At 39.4% G+C, this 21,384-nt stretch overlaps 1 protein-coding gene and 1 long non-coding RNA gene across 3 annotated transcripts in view; one reads left to right on the forward strand and one right to left on the reverse strand.

The window, feature by feature from the left end:
- The window catches only part of LOC144981212 (bifunctional heparan sulfate N-deacetylase/N-sulfotransferase 4-like), a 42,865-nt gene extending 38,792 nt beyond the window's left edge, over window positions 1-4,073 (reverse strand). For both annotated transcript variants that reach the window (XM_078953233.1, XM_078953237.1), the window contains exons 1-2: window positions 3,497-4,073; window positions 710-1,988 (exon numbers count right to left, since the gene is read on the reverse strand). In XM_078953233.1, coding sequence (XP_078809359.1) covers window positions 710-1,708 — 999 coding nt within the window. In that variant the 5' untranslated portion in view covers window positions 1,709-1,988; window positions 3,497-4,073. The remainder of the gene's footprint in view (window positions 1-709; window positions 1,989-3,496) is intronic.
- Window positions 4,074-17,628: 13,555 nt separating this feature from the next.
- Window positions 17,629-20,657, forward strand: LOC111947959 (uncharacterized). The gene is made up of 5 exons (XR_013658160.1): window positions 17,629-17,737; window positions 19,080-19,257; window positions 19,348-19,495; window positions 19,656-19,765; window positions 20,084-20,657. It is a non-coding gene; the product is annotated as an uncharacterized LOC111947959 (long non-coding RNA).
- The last annotated feature ends 727 nt before the right edge of the window (window positions 20,658-21,384 follow it).

Genomic DNA, 21,384 nt, shown 5'->3' on the forward strand with positions numbered 1-21,384 from the left:
CAAGAGAGAAAATCTTTCTTTTCTTCGTTTTAAGGATACTTTTTGGCCACTTTGCCCCACTCCATTCCCAGCAACATGATCATGTTTATTTCCCTCTTATAAATATGAGATTTCTCTCACAAGTTTTCATTTTGTGTGCGTGCAAATGTTGTACTTTTGTATGTAAACAGGAGTGCAGAGGCACATCTGCCTACATCTGTGTGCTTGTGCTTCTAAAAGTATGTTGAAACAACAGCACTCTTTAGAGGCAGGCGGCAGGGCTGACTCTCCTTTAGTTTCCCTAAGAGCAGAAACGTGGGAAAAGAGGAACGCGCGCCATTCATCTTTTCACTGCCTCTTCAATACCTCTCTTTCTTGCTCTTACCCCTCCTCTTCCCCTCTTTCACACATCTTTGTTCACTTAAATGGCTGCTTCTTGCTAGACCTCCATTCTGAAATGCCCTTCAGTCTTACCCCCCCCCCCCCCAACACATAGTCACTTGGTGTGAACACAAAGAGGGATTAGACTTGTGCATATGAGCACACATAGAAGGATTCTTGATTCACAAATCTCAAACGTTTTCCAAAAGTGAGCCAAATTCTTTCGTCTGATCACAAATCAGTCAAAAGTTGAATTTGTGTGTAAAAGTATCTGGAGTGTAATTCAAACTTTAAAAAACAAATCATTTGTTACTTTGTGTCAAACTTTTTGCGTACTTGTGCCAAATACCTTTACATCCTTGGCGTTCATGCGTGTCCCCTCTTTGCCGACGAAAATGTCGTCAATATCCACCAGCATGTGGCGATCCAGACCCAAAGTAAGCTTCCTGTCTGTGAGGTAGGAAATGGCATCCACCAGGATGAGTCTGTGGAGCCAGTAGCCCAATCCCTGTCCAAACATCACTCGTCTCACCCCGTCATAAAGCCCCAGGTCCTGTACCACAGTAGCCTGAAGGCCGAGACTGAAACCTGGTCCTGGATTATCTCCACTGCCTGCCCCTGCTCCCTCCTTAGCCCGTGCGTGCAGCACAGCCTGGTATGAAGAGTGATTAGAAGAGAATGAAGTCCAGTCCTCTCCAGGTAAGGCTCCTCGATCTGTACCAGGTTTGGTCATGTGGAGGAGAGGCGAGCTAGATACTACGCAACAGTCCCAAAGTGCCTGGTTGGTCCTGAGCATCAACGGCAGGCCCCGGAGTTTGAGGACAGACGGAGAGTTCTCAGTAGACCGATAGAAGCCTATTATGCCGACTCTGTACTCAGTACAATATTGATGCAACAGCTGCCTGTTCCATGTATCTGCATGTGCATACTTTAAAAGGTTCTCATAAATGATGAGAGAATATCTGCCGCGGCCATTTTCTGTCAGCGGTGGAAGGTCGCCCTTTCCTGAGACAATCTCCATGCGGAACTGAAAATGGGCTGATTCTAGTATTGCGACAATGTCCTGACCCAACTGAGAGTACTGTGACTCCACCAGCACCAGCACCACCGGGTCGGTGTGGACATGTATGTGAGGGGGGTTTGGGGGATACGGGTATGGCAGGTTCCGGTATGGAGACATAGACAGAGACCGGGAGCAGGCGGGCTCAACAGACTGTCCTAGTTGCATGGAAGGGGAAGAGTTTGCAAAGAGAAAGTAGGCAGAAAGGAGAAGGGACAGGAGGCAGCAGGAGGCGAGTAAGAACAGAAGCCTGCGCAAATGCCGACGGAACCGCACGGCCACTGTCATCGCGGGACTGGGGAAATACTGAGCGTCAGAGGAATTGATGTCTCTTTTATTTTGCAGGTGTCTAGAGGTTTTTAAAACCTCCCCGAGAGATTGTCTATTTGTGGGAGGCAGGATCAAATCCACTCAGGGCCATATCATGTCACCATGGCAGGTAAGGAGGGGTGCAGCAACGGATCTCAGGGAAGAAAGGTCTTTAGCAGAGGAAATGCTGTGGAGGTGGTCTCCTTCAAACCCTCATGGAGGAATCACACGCACAGACGGAGCAGGCGATGATTAATATCTGTGGAAAACGGGAACAAGGAGAAAAGAAGAAAGAGTGAGTTGGTTGGGGAAGGTTGAATAGTATGCATGAGTTTTGTGTGCGCTTGCGAGGGAGCATGTACCCAGGTTTTGCAGCCCTGGGGAATGTAAGGGCACAGCTGGTAACTACAGAGCTGATTGAAAACAACTCGCATCCATAGGGCTTAGCCAATCTCTGACACATGCACACACTCGTGCACACACAGACGAAATGACATCCCAGTTAAAACACAGCACAAAAGTCAATCCTTCCAAACAAACAACAGCTGGTTGTGTGTTAATATGGCAATGTGGAGAGGTGGATGGAGCTCGACTAATCAGTCCTGCAAAGCCACCCTGGGAATTCCTCTAATAGTGCCAAACTCTGTGCACCTCTGTCCTATTTCTGAACCTAATCATCTGAAATACCACAAAATTAGAGTTGGAATCCCTCTGCCTAGTGCACTAATCTGAGAGGAGTCCATGACTGTAAAGAGGAAATGAAGTGCAAGAATATGAGACATAGAGAAAAGGAGAAGAGAAGAATATAATGCAATGAATAATAGAAACAGACCCCAAAAAAAATGAGGATTAGCATCTCAATATAAGATAAAAGATCCAGGAGAATCTCCTCTTCATCCCCCACTTCTTTTTCCGTAGTTTGTTTTTCTGTAACTCTCTTCTTCTGTCAAGTTTGAATATCAATGGACTTCTCTCCCCATCTAGCTTTCCTTATTCCCTGCCTTTAGTGAACACAGAGAGAAGGTCATGGAGGAGGAGTTCATTCATATATATATACATACACACACATATATATATATATATACACACACACACATATATATATGCGCACACACACACATATATATATATATATATATATATATATATATATATATATATATATATATATATATATATATATATATATATATATATGTGTGTGTGTGTGTGTGTGTGTGTGTGTATACAGATGTGATTAGAGAGTGAAGGAGAGGAGAAAATGACCTCTATTAAAAAGCGATAAGGGAAGATGAACCACTGACACAGACAACTTTCAAACTTTCAAAGCCTGACATGCTCTCTGATCTGGAGGTGTTTCATTCAGAACTGATGGCGGGAAGTCTTAAAGATGTGTGAAGCCGGTCCAACCTGTTAATCCGCTTCAATACTATAGAGGCCAAAAGGGGGCGCTGATCCTGGATCATCACAGACACTTGACGGGAAAGTTTTAGCCCTTCATGTCAACAACAATAATAGTTTATTTTTATTTTATTTGTTTAAGAAAACTGAATAAATGAAGTTATTTTGACTTATAATAATTGTTCGCAGAGTTTATTTTTCTTAACCAATCTGAACTAATTATTTTTGAAGTTAGTATAATGAGAGACATTGTAGTTTGCTTGTCTATTCAATCTGTCATTTAACCAAAACTCCTAGATAAAAATACTGTAAGATTATGAAGAAGTTTGGTAAATGACAAACTTATTAACAGCGGTTCCAGCTTACCTGTAACCCGGGTTGAGGCGCTGCCTGACCGGCCGTGGTGAGGCGGCAGCGTTTCGGGACTGATGCCACAGATGCGCGAACGTCCAGAGCTGTGGTCTCGGTGGTGCACTCCTGAATGTGGAGGATACTGAGGCGCTGTGCCATCTCCCACTCCACTCTCTACGGGAACAACAGCAGCGGCGGTGGCTGTGGAGAATCCTCCACTCCTCTTCCCTCTGTCATCCCTCCTCCTTTCTTCTTCCCCTCGTCTCCCCGCTATCTTTCCCGAATCCCGGGAATGGCCACTTATTCCCTGATGGCAGTTTGTTATCGCAGAGATTAGGCAGCCTTATGACCGGAGAACTCCGATCCACCGGGCTGCCCGTTAAAGACTGAGAGGCGCGCGTAAACGCTGCGCTTTAAGAGCGCCTACACAAGTGGAGGCGATCGAGGGAGACTGGGGAGGGGGGCTGGAGCGAGAGAAGGGGAGGGGGATTGGCTTGATTGACGCAAACAGTCTTTTTTTTCGCGCATCAGCTATCACGAGTAAAAAGCTCACGGCCCGTTAGTCCTGGTGCTGGATGCGCGTGTGTCGCGCAGACATGCACCGTTGAAGGCGCGCCTTGATGCTTCTTTAAGTTGTATTACAAAAAAATCAAATGAGAGGAGAAAAGGTGTAACGGGAAGAGAATCAGCTTTAACGCATTATAAATTGGAAGAATAAGGAAAATAATTTTGGAGGATTTTTTTTGGCCCACGTGAGTCCTGCTCCAACGCGCGGCAGCTTGCCAGTCATCCCGTTTTAATTTGATTAGGTGTTCCTTTTCTTTGCAAGTTCATCCATCTCTCTAACCTATTTGCACTGACACACTCTCACTCACACAAGCCTCAGTTGAGCTGGTGGGCCCCTCATTCACATTATAATGGCCCTACAATGGAGCTTATTTAGTGTGCACGCGCAAAAGTGCACGGGATTTTAGAGCAAGACACGGGTGTGGGGGGAAATGGATGAACTTAAAGACTACAGAGCTCCTGCAGGGAACTCAGTAATTAGAAATATGGAACTGATTGTCACCTGCAGGGAAAAATAAATAAAGATTAATGTGTGGAAAATATTATTTCCAGGTATAGTAAACTATATGAAATAAAATTAAAAATTGGAAAAAAATATTTATTCTTTTCTTCTTATCACTTTAAAATCATTTTCTAATGGCATGCTGTACTTGAAGGTTTATTAAGATGTTTTGCTGCTTATCCATGTTCCGTTAGTGTCATTAAGTGTTAAGGCTATGAAACAACATATTTTTAGACACCTTTTACTGTAAATTTTCAATGTTATTTTAAAATCCACACACAAAGAATCTAAAAGATCTACAGTTTATTTTTTAAAAAGTTTGCACATCTTTAATGTAGAGTGATTATTATTGTCTAAAATGAGACAAAAGTATCTTGGATGTGTTTTGTTTGTTTTTTGTTTTGTTTTGGTTTATTTCAACGTCACGACAGTTTAAATGACAGGGTAAAAAATCATTCACACACAAAACATTTTTGAAAATAAAACACCAATTTAAGTTCAGATTTGTTTTTCAAAGTTCTTTTCTCAATGTAGGGAAATCAACTGAATAAGCATTTAATATGTGTATTAATGCAAAGGTGTATTATTCTTTCAATTAAAGGCATTGCATAGTGTAATGCCAACTCAATGCCCCCGAATTTATGAACATATGTCATTTTCCCCTGTTTTTTCATTTTTTATTTTTGTAATTGTGTTATTAAACAGAGAGTGTTTTTTTTAGAAAAGACATGTTGCAAAGCAATGGTTTGTATCAGACTCGGACTATTATAAAAAATCTTTTCAAATCCATTATTTACCTTTTATTTTCTAAGAATAATCTCCACAAGTCATAACAGTGTTAAAGGTGACAAAAGATTTGACCAATTTCCTAACCCTTTGAACTATTGATATGTATCAAACCACTTTGGCTTCAAAATTACCTTAATTTAGCATCTATTTGAAAGTGAAACATGAGTCAATTTTTTTTTTATTATCTAAATAGAGTTGGAAAAAAATTCAGACGTCAAGGGGTAAAAACTCTGAACATTGCTCCTTTGTTTTGATTGAAGAACTACAAATCTAAGATACTAAATTGTGTTGAAAAAGTAGCATTATTTTAATGTGTTACTTAATTGCCGTTGCTTTGAATTGTTTCTGTTGTTTTAAGATTTCTTACTCGATGAAAGTTCTGCTTTTTTCTTGGGTCACACCTGAAATCTATCTATAGCCGTGGAGGTAAGAAACATAACTTCAATGAAATACAACTGCCAAAATATCATGCGCCGGGTAATAAAATCCCATAATAATGAAGGTTTGGATTTCAGTGTGATTGTGTTCGCATGTAAATTAGTGTCAGTGGGTGAAGTGTAATTAGAGAGGTTGTTCACCCATTTCCTCTGCATGACAAGGGGAGAACTACTCCAGCTATCGTGCTAGTCCAAGACAATAAAGCAGAAATGAAAAGGAGACAGCTGCACACGGGGTGCAGTGTGAGTATTGTGTTTGCATGCATGCAGGTTCATGCAAACTGTAATCACAGAGACCTTCATCGCCACAAACCACACAATGATAACTGATGAAAGATCTGAGGAAGCATGACCACACACGTGTAAGCATATGGCCCCACTAACTAACAACACAAGCAAGCAGTGACTTGCACAGATGCATGTGAGAGCAGACACAACAAAGGGCTATGTGGAAAGTGTCAGAGCTGCCATGTTCAACTAGCACTCTAACTGTTAAACAGAGGGGAGCACAGAGATAAATGAGAGGGAGCACGAGAGCGGGAGAAGAGCACTTGTTCTCTTCATCAGATGTTTTTTTTTTTTTTTTTTTAAGTGAGAGATAAGAGAAGAGAAGCAGATGATTCCCCCCCTCTTCTCTCTCTGCTGAGAGCTAAATGGTGGCTCTGTGAGTGTCTGCTCCTGTGTGAGGCCTGAAGAGAGCAAATGGATCTGGAGAGTAAAAACAGGATAAGACATTATCATGGCAGCACATCACATCATGGCAGGGTGGTGTGACAGCAACATCCATGCCCCTCTAACATAAAAAAAAAAAAAAAAAAAGTTTTCCTGAATATTTGTGCTTGACAGACTCTAAAGCACATGTCCTGTGAACACTTGTGGAGTGACACGTTCCTCTCTGCTGTTTCCACAAAAAACAAAACATAGAAACTATCTGTCCCCCCCCCGCTGTGGTAGCAAACAACAGCTTTCTTTTTAACTGGCATTTTGGCTGCTCAACTCTTGCTGTTCTTTTTGCGTGTGATCCAACATGAGATCAAACCATCCACTCCATCTCTTACCCTTTCCAGACTGCTCATAGACACTAGGCGTTTGCTCTTAAGAGTTTGAAAGCAAAGTGAAAGAAGGCCCTTACTCCTCCATTTAACTCCACTCCACCCAGCACTCCTAACCCCCCCCCCCCCCCCCCCCCCACACACACACACACCCTTCCTAACTGCATTAGATACAATACACTTTATCCAATCAATAGAGCACTGGCAGATTGATAAGTTCAACAATGCACAATAGTAAAAGCTGCAAAGAGAAATCAACAACAACAAAAATAAAAACTAAAGAAGTCTTCTTCCATCTTTGGGTCCAGACCCAAATCAATCTATTTCTGGAGTGCTGCCAGTGGCAGGATTACCATGGCAACGTACACCGACAAACTATAGTCTGCTAAAAATAATATTAGATGGCTTTTTTTCTTATTAAAGCCTAATAATGGTAACTTTAATGTGATCAAGGTGTGAAATAAAAAGATTTCAAGAAGGGTTTGAATTCCAGATCTTCCTGTATGTCTTTGCGTTTTCTGATCAAGAGTACATGCCAAACTCCCACAGCGACACATTTACTGTCAAAACGTCCACACTTTTCACACTGAGGAGTTTCAGGACCAGAACTTCAAAAGAGTTAATGGTCACAGGAAGAAAACTCTCAGCGTAACCACAGTGCATTCAGACACACACGAGTAAGGTCACAGCAGCATACCGGTATTTTAGCTCCAGCATCTTCAGCTTTGTGACTCATTGCAAGACAGGATGCGGTACGCCTATAAGAACATCGTTGTTGTTTTTTTTGACATATTCTAGAACAATATCGCCTTCACACAAACAGAAACACACATAAATGCGCACACATACCCCGCAAGATCATGCAAAACACCCACACATGTCTGTAAACAACCCTACGCTCCTACACTTTCACAAGCCACAAAACACTAGTTGGCTTGTTGCTTGTACAGTGAGGAAGTGCACCTTCATTTAATATCATATCAACACTTCATCTCAGCACTGATTGCAAGTGATGCCTCTGATGGACAAAAAGGGAACGCAGCAGGATAAAAGCATGCTGGAGTGGGAGTCTACTTGCATATCAGCGCCATATGGTCAGACGATGATTGAAAAAATATAAAACAGGAAAAGGTGGAGAGAAAGAACACAGGGTAGGATGTCAGAAAGCACTACAGTGATCAAATCACCCGGCACTCAAGGGAAAGAAGGGTAAAGTGATCCATCTCTGTCTCGCTCTGACCTTGTTCACTCTCACCAAAAAACCTGCCTTACAACCCCAAACTAAATATGATACCTCCGCATTATGTCTCCTCGTCTTCTCCCCTGTTTCGCTTGTAATAAATTGTGCTGTAATTACCAGGCAGGATCAATAACAGTCACATCAATCCTCCCTCCTGCTCGTCTCCCTGGTTGCAACTGACACTAACATGTTCATCTCTCGCTGTGCGGCACTTTTATAGATCTATAAGCATTAGACGGCATCCTGTTTCGTCCCTGTACGCGCAAACATACACGGGAAGCACAGGTTCTCACTTAAGGGCTGCACACGCAGAGACAGATCCAAGTACACAAACTGAGTTGGACGGTCGCAATGAATATGAGACTTGGACGCCACAGGGGGAGGCCATAGGTCTCAGTTGCTATTGGAGACGTCTCTTTGGCTGAGGAAACGCTGAAGAGTTACCGTTCTCTCCCAGAATAGATCACAAGGCCCCATATCTAATTAAAGTGAGGACAAAGATGGGAATCAGATGGTCAGCCAAACAGTGTGAACTTGGTAAGTTTGTCTTTGACAGATAGAAGGAATGCATACATGCGAGGGCAGTATGCTGTGTGCTCTATGGGAAATTAAAAATACCTTGCATAGCAATTTTCACACTTCAGAACTGTTGACTTGAGTCACACATACCTGCTCTTAAAGTGACACCTGATGTGGAGGCAAGGAAAAAAGTTTATCAACGTATAGTTAAAGGTACATAAAGGTACGCATTTATTTACAGCACATGTCCATAGTCGTGATAGAATAAAGTTAGATCTTAACTGTTTCAATTCTTTTGACCTTTTTCATCTTCAAAAATAGCCTTTAATTTAAAACCATTCCCCCATTGATGTCAGCCATATTTCTAATCAGTCGGAAAAGTTCGAGACACAGATTTAATCTTTTGATGCTGCCTCCATACATGGGTGAGTCACTCCGTTCAAGATTAGGATTTCAAATGTCTGTCCTCAGAAACAAATACAGTTTAACCCTTTAACATCAGAGCTTCAACTCCAGTGTTTACATTCATTCAACTATGCCTAAACTCTTCAACTGTTTATGCAATTAATGTAATTCCAGCAGATTCTGAAGTGGAGAACAGCAGCTTTGTGCTGATATGCAACACTGAAGAGTTGAGTATTGCTGCTTTTACTAAAACAAAGAGTTGCATAGTGGTGAATTTAACATTAAGTGTTGCAAATTAGTGGACTTAACAAAGTATTGCGTATCGGTACATTTAACGTAAAGTGTTGCACATTGGTGTATTTAACATAAATAGTTGTATATTGGAGCATTTTATGTAAAGTGTTGCATAATGGTGCATTTAACATAAATAGTTGTATATTGGAGCATTTATTAATCTAAAGTGTTGCATATTGGTGTATTTAACATAAATAGTTGTACATTGGAGCATTTATTAATCTAAAGTGATGCATATTGGTTCATTTAGTACAAAGTATTGCATATCAGTGCATTTAACATAAAGTGAGCCACTTTTCTCTGCGCCAGAATCAGTCGATTCACTCTGATCGCGCACGAAGAAGATGTTGAAAAGCTACGGTATTTCAAATAGCGTGATATTCATGTGATACTGGTGATATCTCTGGAGTTAAAGGGTTAAGCTCAAGGTGATCCCTGAGTAGATTTTTTTTTCTCTTTTTTTTCTAGTTAAGTAATTTGATCTTTTATCTTTTGGTTGTAATTGGCTTTTTAGTTTTTGTTTCTTGGTTTAGTTTTTGTCTTAAAAGCCATGATGTGTTGGAGCCATGATCACATTTCTTCAGCTTTTGTATTTTCATGTCTGGTTTGTGACTTTCTTTTTTTTTTTTAACTGGTCCTTTCCAACAGCTGAGCAAACAGATGAGAGCTGGACATATTTTACTTTTACAACAGGAGTTATGAATCTTCTGACAAACCAGATGTTTATTTGAACAAACTCCTTTTTAAATTGATTCTAAACTTTATGTTTTTTTTCCATTATATTTGTAACAGTTTTTTTGTTGGACAGGACGGAAAAGAAAAGGAGGGTAGAAGACAGAGGGATGTTGGGGGGGGGGTATTTTAGAGGGGAGGGGAGTAAATTTATAAAGCAACATGTTGTTGGACGTTTATAATTATTACTGTTAGGTTTAGATGTAGAACAATTTTAAAAGGAGCGGGGTCTGTCCACACACGCACTCAAATGTTACAAACATACCTGTTGGCTCCCATAATGTTCACATACAAACAGGTAAACATGGACATAATATAACTATTGTTCTATTGTTCACACACTGTTGCCTTCAGACCAACACATGTGAAACATTTCAATCAGTCATGCAAACTATTTGTGCAAAGGTGAGCTAACCTGTGCTTGAGTGAGTGTTCATGTTCTTCTAAGGTGGATGATGGAATGTAAAAAGAAAGAGGGAGAGTGCCCAGTCATCCCCACACCAAGACCCCCGCCGCAGCGGCAGCCAGAAACCACCCAACACCCGCACGGTAGCAGAAAGAGAACAGCTGCCCTCTGGGCAATGGCGTCCGCCACTCAGGACAGGGCCAGCAGGAACGCCACAGGGGCTCCCAAAGCGGTAGAACGAGGAGGCATAGGGGAACAGAGAGTGCAAGCTCCAGCCTAACCAGAAGAGAAGCCCCCCCACCACCACCACGCCAAGAAGGCCCAACGTGGGACTCCAATAGGTGAAATTTTTGCTGACCTGCCTTTCTTGAACTTCTATCATTTGTAAATGGTCAAAGGCTTTTAGTTTTACTAAAAACATTATTAGCTAGAAAATGACCCATACTGGTTAGGTTTCTTTCCATTAAATTGAAAGTTTTCATTTAACATTCAGCAAGTGAGTCAGAGAAAAGGAAAATGCAAGTTTCTCAGTTAACCTCATTAAACTAAAAGACAAATGATTTACATGAAGGATATTTGAATAATGTGTTTGCACTTTTTCACATTATTCTTCTCAATAATTATCAAAACAAACTCATGTTATTTAGAGCAAACTCTTGAATGGTTAGTAATTGTTGAGCACAATTTATATGCAGGGAATTTTGGAAGGCATTGTGCTAATTAACAAAAAGATTTCAATAAAATTAAAAACCAGAGAGCCTAAATAACAAGGTGTTTACTGGAAGAGTTTGATTATAATTCATGCTACAAAATAAAAGAACAAAAAAATGAAGTTAATGATGAAATATAAAAGAATCTCTAACCACAAAAAGGTTAATAAAAACAAAACATAATGATATTAGTTCATACTTCATAACTAAATAAAGAAAACATATCAACTTTTAATCTATCTTAGTCACAATTAGTGGGTCTACCTGTTGTGCAGAGAATGGAGATGAGTATAAAAAAATATGTCTAAAAGTTCCATTTTTGGAGTATTTTAAAAGGCAGTAGAAGTACATAGAGTCTAAAATTATTGTTTGCTTCTAAAGTTTCAAATGTAAACTAGATAAAAGTAAAGAGACATGAACTTAACTGCTACATTTGTTAATTCCTTACAGGTGCTGCAGGTTTTTGGGTTGTCCGGGCCGTTCTGCTTATTAAAGGGAGTGCAAGAGTTCCTTGAGGTTTGCGGGGCCACTTTAAGGGACATCTTGAAAAATTGAATGTAGCATTGCTTTGCATGTGGTAAATGTATCTTATTTGTAGGATAATGTAAGTTACACTCACGCATGATGGATGGATGATGCCGTTACGGTCCCTTTACAATGCACTGCAATTGTCAGTATGGTGCACGTACGGGCTCCTCACTGACTGCGCAATTGCTGCTTGCATGGGCTGTACACATAATACCTAAGTGCCTGTGTGATCCCCATGCAAACAACACTCTAATTTCCTCATGTCTAACAGTAAGGCTGTAAGGGGCTGTAAGGGGTGTGCAAGGAGCATGCACTTATCCCTTCAACAGGAAAAACTGGCCCTGGTGCAGTGCAGAGTTCGAGGCAGTAGAAGAAATGAAAAATTTGTATGATGTGCTGCGTCTCACCTATTTCACCCTCACTTACCATGACGTGTTGTTTAGGTGTTGGCTAAATCCTGTCAACTGCAGCATGCCCATACAAAAAAAAGTGCATGAACATTTTCACTCTTTGGGCTCATGGAGTGCTCTACGATCTGAACATTTTGTGTGTACCACCTGTACAGGTTTGCCCATTTTTCGCCTGCAGACAACTCATATCCAACATAAAAGCAGTTGTTACTACAGCATGAGATGTCCAAAAGTTCCTCATTTAATGAGTATATGATCAGAGTCTAAAGTTTAGTATGCTATGGTGGCTGTGGATCAGTAGAGAGCAGTCATGCTAAACTGTTGTTCAGTGTTGGGTAAGAAATCTGATCCTTTACTGTCCTTTATGCATTCATCTGTATGAGTGTGATAAATAGGTGATTTGAAAAAGAGAAAAGAATGTCTTTTTGTTCTGAGAGTGTTAAAATTCTGATGCTCTGCGTCCACATTTTCACTCTCCCCATTAAAAGATTTGTTGAATATATGTCTACACATATAAGGCCTATAGGTCTGACATACGTGACAACATGAGAAACACTCTTAAAGAGAAACTTGTTTAAATGGAGCCCAGTTTACAGTTGATGGGGAGCAGTGACAGGATACAGTCGTATTCCGAGGGAACCGTGTTTCACACCACACGCTGTGGTTTCATTGCCGACCGACTCACACTTTGTGTCTCTTTTTACAAGCCTGATTTAGAAAAAAAATTGCATAGTTCATCACAACTCTTAATCACAATTTGCCCAGTGTTGCTGACGAAGTGATAATAATATTTAATAATAATAACATTTTGTGGAGACATTTTTTAAATGTTGATTATTTTAAGACACACAGTGGTGACAGAAAAAGAATGACCTCGGTAGAAGCTTTGAATTTATCAATGCCTCATTGCATATATTTTAAAAGTTTTTGCTGCTGATTTTGCTACATTGCGCGAACAAAAAACACACCCAAATGTTGCTTTTGACCGTGATGTAAAAACCCTGTTCTGGCGTTCTGGGATGTTCTAAATCCTTCGAAATTTGCGTTTCCATTTTTTCCTGATATAAGACAAATTACCGATGGGAGGCAAAAACAAACCGTCCTAAGTCTCCAAATAAACTATTTTTTTTGTTTTTTATTTGTTTTTTTACTACAAATCTGCTGTAAAGCCTTATAACTTTGTCAACAGATTTCAAAATTATAAAATAAAATAAAAACAGATTTTTCAACTGATTTTAATTTGGTGCACAGAAACATGTAATTATTTAAAAATCGGGCACAGGAAAGCACAATCAAGGAAAACTGTTTAATAAAGAACAATGCAGCCTTTTATTTTGTAACTGTCAATGTATGACTAAATGTATTTATAGACTTGACCCGGGTGCCTGACTTTCTTATTTCATATTATTACACGTAGAAAAAAGGACTTCTTTTTATTGATTAATATTTACATTCAAAATTCTCTGCATTTTGTGTTGTGACTTCCATGAAAGAGAGTACTGTCACTTGTTGTTGTTCACTTAAAGCACAGCATCTCGCTCAATTTTTATTTTATTTTAACTGGCGACCCTAACAGTTACCCTCCCCACTTTTAAGCTTTAATAGAAGTTTATTTTTCTACAATTCTGAACACTCTTGGGTTGGATTTATGGTAAGTTTTTTTAATTATTTTCGCTTCCAGCCAACAATGTCCGACGCCATCTTGTTCGTCAAACAGAAATGTTCCTGAAACTAGATGAACAAGCTAAAACCAACTGTTGCTCCCGCAAAAGTGGGGTTTTGTTAAAGGGAATGTCTTACCTTTACGTTCCATCCAGCGAACCTTATTGCAGATTATCCTCCTTGCTATCTATATGCAGAGGAGAATGAGCACTGCAGTATGGAATGAAGTTGCTGATTAGGTGAATGATTTAGTGTCCGTAGGCCTTATCACAATTCTGCAGTGCAACAGAGATAGGATGGCCCTCTGAATTTTTTTCTCCTCTCTTTCTCAGTAAATCAGAATGGCAGACGTGCAGCAATGGATACAAACACACACACACACACACACACACACTAACACACACAGCTTTACACAAACACATTGCTGGGCCTCTATTTTCTCCCATTCGTCACAGGGCTTGTTGTTCTAATGCCACAGATAGGTCTGGGTCCTCATGCTGTTCGGGTTTACTTTTATGATATACGGTGTCTCAAGGTTTCTTGCCGAGTGTGGGGAAAGTAAGAGCTTGCTGAAAATAGGCGATAACTTAATTAGCATAATCAAGAGTCTCAAATGAGAGTGTGAATGAAAGGTTGATGTTGTATATGTTACTCACCAAGGAGGAAATAATTGGCAGAAGAAAGAGATTCTTCACTTGAGCGGCTAAATATGCATGCTTAGAAAGATAAGATCACAATAGAAGTGCCAACCCTTCTAGTAAATTTGGTAAAGTAACATTTCATTGATGCTATTTGGGTAGACAATTCTGGATGGATTTTTTTTTTTTTTTTTTTTTTTTTTGTCAAATAGGACACATCGTTGTGGTTTTTCAGCTTTCACTCTTTCTTTCTCACAGTCTGCAACCCACCTTTTCCTGTCTGCTGAGTCGGAGGTGTTTTCTTGCACCTAACCACCAATTTCAGAGACACTTTGCACCAATTCAGCTCCAGATCACAGTCCAGCATTTTTTTTCTCATGTCTGAGTGTTTCCTCTGAAAGAGTATTGTTTTCCCACTTGAGCTGATATGGCCTTGGCGCTGTAAATCACTAACTACTACTTAGCTTACTAACACTCCATTCAAAAACTGAGAACAATAGATTTACAACACATTCATTCACTCGCTCTCCTGCTCCCGCCTTCCAGCCATTCAACTTTGGTCTCTTCTTGCATTCCCATCCAACTGCTCTTTCCTCCCTCCTGCTATGCTAATCAGTTTTCTCGTTTCTGCATTCTTCTGCATTTCTCCCTCCATCAATTCTCCCTCTATAGTTCTTGATGTGGTTTTGTTTCCTGTTTTTTTTTTTTGTTTTGCAGATGGGGCCAACAGATTCTCAAGCACCTGTTTGGTCTGAGATATGTCACTAGCCACAAATAGGCCTTTACAGACACAAACGTAAACATGGCCTTAAAGTCCCACTCCGATCATCTTTTGATCTATTTTAAAAGTGTTCTCAGTGGTCTTTCAATTATGATTAGGCCGTTTTTAAGGTTCTGCAGAGAGACAGAAATTCATTAGAAATTTGCCTCTGAGTTGTGGGTGGGACTGTTGGCGTGGAGTAAGCCTGCCACCCATTTCCCGTCATCCACTCTCCCCCTAGCTTTCAGGCCCTCTCACCCCCCAGACTAAAGGGCCGTACACACCGGGACGAATATCGCCGCACGTTATTCACCAGCGTTTTTCGCCACGTTTTTTGTGTTCACACCAAGGCAATTTTCGCTGACGATGAGCCGAGTGAACATGCAAATTCATTCCCTGACATTAGATGGCGCTTAATGTAAAACAGAAATACCCCTATACACAAGGTGGCGCTGCGCAACTTTACGCTTCTTAAACTCGCTTTTCACTCAGAAGAAGAGAGCAAGTATGAAGGCGCTTGTCAGAATCATACAAAGAAAACATGAACATTTCAAGCACCAGTAGCTCCAGATCCAGTTCCAGCGATGAAGAAATTATTGTTCCGTTGTGCCATTCTCATTGGTCGTATAGTTTTTGACGTGGTACGTCAAACCAAAAAAATGAACCCAAGGCGTTTTTTAAAAATTGACGCTTTTACGCATGGCGTTTTTAGCGTCGGTCTCCACGCTCACATTGGCGCCCTTTGTTTAGTCACGCGGCGTTAAACGTCGGCGGGTATCGCGCGCGAAATTCGTCCCGGTGTGAACAAGCCTTAACATTACTGGTGCACAAAAATAGCGAGGAATATTGGAGCTATCCAGTCGTACAGATTAGAACCAGTGGCCCACCTAGCGTATTTTCTACATCACAAGAACAATCATTTTCAAACAACTTTTTTTTTTCATCTGCTCCTGATTCACAAAATTTGATTAAAAAATACTCAGAAATGCAATTTTAAGTTTAATTTTCTTTATATTTGTCTTCCATCATCATAAAATGCCACAAGACCATGATAAAAACACAATTTTCATCAGAGATGGCCTTTCATTATTTCCCGAACATTTCATCTCAGTTCATTTGTTACAGGAGTTGATATCCAACTTTGTTGTGTCTGCAAAAAAAAAAGGCAGATTCACAAAGATGCACCCAAACTAAACCTTTGAGAAAGGCATCACATCTGACTGGCCCCGACACCGCTGCAGCCTTTTCTTATTGGACGCAGCAAGCGTCTTCACTGCAAAAATGAAGTTTCTAACATAGAATTATAATCTTAAATTTAGTCCAATAATCATTTAAAACTTGTTTTAAGAATAATTTACTATGCAAGAGAAGAATTCATTAGATTATTAATCTTGTTACAAGATTATTAGTCTTTTATTTCTTACTTAGTTTTATAAAGGCTAAAATTAGTCATTTTACATGTACAACAAGATAAATTACTCGCAGAGGCTTGAATTTTTATTTTGTGACCATTTTTAGCTGTAAAGACTTGTTTCAAGACCTAGTAACATGTGGACTTGAACACTGCAACAGCAACAAAGCTGTTAAGAAAAGTAATATTGCTATACCTGTTCTGTAACCCTTGTGCTATCCTATGCACTTTAACATTAGGAGTTGGGTCATCTAGACCCACTAGACAGTGCTCTGAACCTTTTTTCTTCAATGATTTTTGATCTTCACTGGTGTCCATGGATAACATGAAATCTTTCCACCTTTGTCATGGTAGGGAGAACATGTCAATGGAAGGGGGGGGGGGGGGGGGGGTCATCTAAGATAGATAGAAAAAGGGATAACCCTTGTGCATATCAGTAACGGAACACAACTGTCACAAAACCTTCCAATCTTTCCTGTAATGTGTTCCAAATTAATTATTTCTGAGACAAGGCCCAACTCCTTCTCATGTAAAAATATATGGGATGCTCTGTGCTGATATCATTTTGACAGCATTCAAAAAGCTGATTATGGTTGACAAGTGATTAACAGACATTTCTGAAGTTTAGTTTAGATGACCATTGTTTAAAAAATGTGCTTTGACTCAAACATAATACACATATGTCTAAACAACCAAGATAAATAATTTTAACAGGGAGATGCAAAGGCAGTGTTGCTTAGGAATTACAGTTTTCTAAGGAAACAATGGCTTAAATCGTTTCAGATGCTGTTCAATCAGATTTGTAAGTCTTAATACGCTCTGCATTGGTAAAACGGGTGCAAAAACAATCTGGACTATCTCAAAGTCTGAAATAACATGAACATACGGTACTCCTTTTCCTCCTGCGGTCAATACCAGCTAAGAAGGGAATGGGGGGACGGGAGGGTTTCATAAATAACACAAAATTTATTTTCCCCAGTATTACCATACAACAATAATAGAGGTGAGTTTTAAAGTAGTGTGTATAATATCTTCTAATTACATCATACAACTTTGTGGACAAAGGTACATGTTTTGCGGTAACCCTCTCACCCCCACCCCCCTCATGTCATTTGGTTGCGCCTGTCCTGACGGTTGGAAAGAGAGGGAAAAGCAGCAGCCACTTTGAACCAGACCCTTCTGATAGCCTGTTCGGTAAGTTTTTCTGAGACTATTTTTATTTTATTAAATATTATTACTTCACTCAATGTGAACAAATATTGTTCCCCGAAGCCTAATGACAGCTAGGTATCCAAGCTAGTCGACAAGTGTGACGAGGCAGCCAGTAGCAGAGCGGCATTCCGTCTCTTCTAGGCATGTTCGTATGACCTAGCTTAGCCACCAGAATTTCTTCCATTTAGAGGAACGCGAGGCTGCAGTGTTTTCTCCGTTTTATGAATGAGCGTCACTAGATCGGTGCGTACTATACATGCAGGCTAATATTTTTTGTTGTAGTTATCTTCACCTCCCGGAAATTTAATCAGTAATCAAAAGCGAGCAGGTGCTGTTCCCCCCGTTTGCAAGGCTCCGTCCAAGAAGTGAATGCTGGGACATGAGGTCATGTGACAGGTTTTGAGTAAACTGATAGGCTGCAACCAATGTCTACAAACATAAAGGAGCAAACGTAGCTTAATGAAATACTATTGGATTGTGGTATAAAATAATAAATAAATAAAACAGCAGTTTTATTATTGTTTTATTTATTTATAAAAATCAATAATGACTTTTGAAAGTACTTCAAAGTATTTTTACACATAGAGCCACATGATAGTTCAAACCCAGGAAACGAGTCTGGAATCTCTCTTATTTATTAACTTGAAAAGTTAAAATGTAAAAGGAAAATAGTGTAAATAGGATATCTGTTTCCAAAGGTTTTTTTGGTCAGCTAAAAATGGATCATTTTATAAACATTATATATGCCATGAAGAAGATTTCAGTGTTTACTCTGCCTCACAGCATCTGTTTAGCTTAATTGAACTGTACAATCTTTTCGGTTATATTCGTAATTACTTATTATTTGTTGATAATGAAGTAAAAATGGATTTGATATCAACCTTAATTCATGTAGTTCTCTGACTAGCTTTGCAATGATACCTCCCTTACTTGGATTAGACAAGTTATGAGAAGGTTATGACACTAAGAACTCGTATCTTTGATTCAGATCGCAAATATGTTGTTGTTTTGCTGTTTCCTTCAGGAATAAAATTATGCCCTCTATGTGATCACTTAAAATGCTTTACCTTTTCTTATTTTTTTGACCTACCTTAATTATCCTTATACCATTGGATATTGATATTGTTGATATTGAGACATTACAGCTATTGTTGTTTACATTTACATTGTAAACAAGCTTTTATATACAGCAGTGTAAGATGCTTTCTCATTTATGTTGCTCTAATAAATAATGGAAGTATAACAGTTCATGTCGGCTAAAACCCATTGTATAATTCAGAATATGTCTGATATCTTCACTGATTTTTATTTTTCATTTTGGCAGAAACGGATAGCCTCGATAGATGTATAGAGAACCAAAACCAAACCAAGATGCTGTCTGCCAGATCCTTGACCTCGGATTTCAGTCAAGAAAAGCCTTCATTGAAAGTGATGTCCTAAAAGAAGATGATAGACCTACAAAGATTCTGGAGGCATATCCATGTTTCAAGGAGCTTCATCATGTAAGCAATTTACTTGTGTTTTTGATTGGTTGTTCCCCCCACCGCCCATCTTTACTAAGGAGGCATTTTTGTATGTTACTTGTGTTTTAGGTGATGGAGGAGCTGCGGTGGATCCAGGATATGGGAAACGGCAAATTCAGATGTCAAGTACAGGACAGATGGGAAGACTTCTGCTCACTAGTGCAGTTTTACAGAGTTTGGAAAAAAGTGTTGAAGCCTCCCATGAACTTAAGTGGAGGTAACTCATTTTACTGTCTTTTTTTGCATAATGTTTTCAGAGGTGTTGGTCAGAATTGCGTTGTTATTATGCAAACTGATATTCAATTTAATGTAAACTCAACATTAAGCTGAAAATGAAGTTAATAACTGAGTTATTCTATTATATTGTTCTATTTTAGTTGAACACAACGTTGCACTCTTCAGAGCACTCCCAACGCTTTTCCCATCTCCAACTTCACCCCTTAAGAAACTGGCACATGCTAGTGAAGCATTGCTGCATGTTCTAGAGGTGAGTTTTTGTTCCCATTTGAAACTTTGATTTTGTGCTTGATTTTTGTTTGTCTCTGATGGTCTGTAATAACTGTGGGTAGAGACTGGAAGGAATAATGTGAGGATCCCAGCATTTATTTCTGTTTTTTTTTCTGCCACTAGATATGCAAAATGGTGTTAATGACACCTAAAAAGCCTAAATACAAGCATCTACAAAAATTATATTAATTTTCAAAATGGCAAATACGACCCTAGTGATGTTTCATTATTACTAACAAAACGTTTTTAGTAAAAGTTACAACATAAACTGTTTTACCCTAATTATTTTTATCTTTAGCCAACAGATGATCCTGCCAAATACCTGGAGAAGAGATCTTTCTCCAGCCCGGTGTTGCTCTTTGATGGGTCCTGCTGTCTCGTGGCAAGTGGAGAAACTCCCATCACCACCTTTGCCAAAGAAGATCTTGGCCATAGGTTGTTTTATCTGTTGGCTTACCACTACACCTTCCATCTTACCCATCCCAAGTTTGTGGCAACCCTACTTTGTCAGTCAGACAGAAATATTGAAGGACAATATTCACGAGCGGGACACCACAAGTTCATAAAAAAAGTATCGGCAGAGTGAAACGTTTTTACTGAGTGGTAGAGCTCTCACGGTGAGAAATGAATGCCTTGTTTGGTGATGTTAACCAGAGACACTCTTTTTCTTATTTCTCTTAACCTCAGATTATTTACTAGTATGGCCTGCATCAGCGTTCATTAAGATTTAGCTGTAAACCTATGTTAAATTTTATGTTGAAATGCTTCAAGCAGTTCTTTGTATTTGTAGAAGCAGAAGTATTCTATGTTAACAGTGTATTCAAAGCAATTTTGAAAAAAGCAATATAAATAAATATTGTTAAGTATACTAATCCTGTATGCTTGTATTTTTCTTGTCTTGGTTTGAGCTACAAAAGCTAGTAATTACACAATACTAGCTTTAATTCAGCTAGCAATAAGTCTTAATTCTACTATAATAACTCTTGAATTAAAAGCATATCTTCTTACGGTTATCTAGTTTTAGGGTCTTTTTACTCAAAGTGAGTAATAAACAACTGTCAAAGAAGAATTTATAAACTAGTTTTGAGACTTTTTTACCTAAAAAATAGTGCTTGAAATGAGTATTTTACTACTAATTTTGAGTTGTTTCTCTCTTTCTAAAAGCCAAGATATTTTTTCTTATTTTAAGATATCTTATCAAGTGAAATTATCTTACCCCACTGGCAGATAATTTCACTTGTTTTAAGACAATATAATCTAAAAATAAGTCTAAATTTCTTGTATTTAGACAGTCAATTTTTGCAGTGTTCTGTTTGTATTTTTATCTGCTGAATGGTAAAGTGGTTGCTAGAGCGAAAACTTGTAAATGTGCAAGTAAACATGCATGGAAACAGCAGCAGTATTGACTGTCGGTCTCAATCATCTCAAAGCGTGCTCTACATCCATGCAGCTTTGAAGTGCAAGGATGCAAGAGAGAGAAAGAGATAACCAAAGAAACAGACATGGCAAGCTGTGATTTATGACCTGAAAAGACAGATTAACTCTACCGGCTGCCTAACTGGCCCTGAAACAAGCTGAATTACAGCCTAGACCAGAAGG

Source organism: Oryzias latipes, chromosome 1 (genome assembly GCF_053564925.1).
Source record: "Oryzias latipes strain Hd-rR chromosome 1, Olatipes_Hd-rR_3.1".
Taxonomy (NCBI): Eukaryota; Metazoa; Chordata; class Actinopteri; order Beloniformes; family Adrianichthyidae; genus Oryzias; species Oryzias latipes.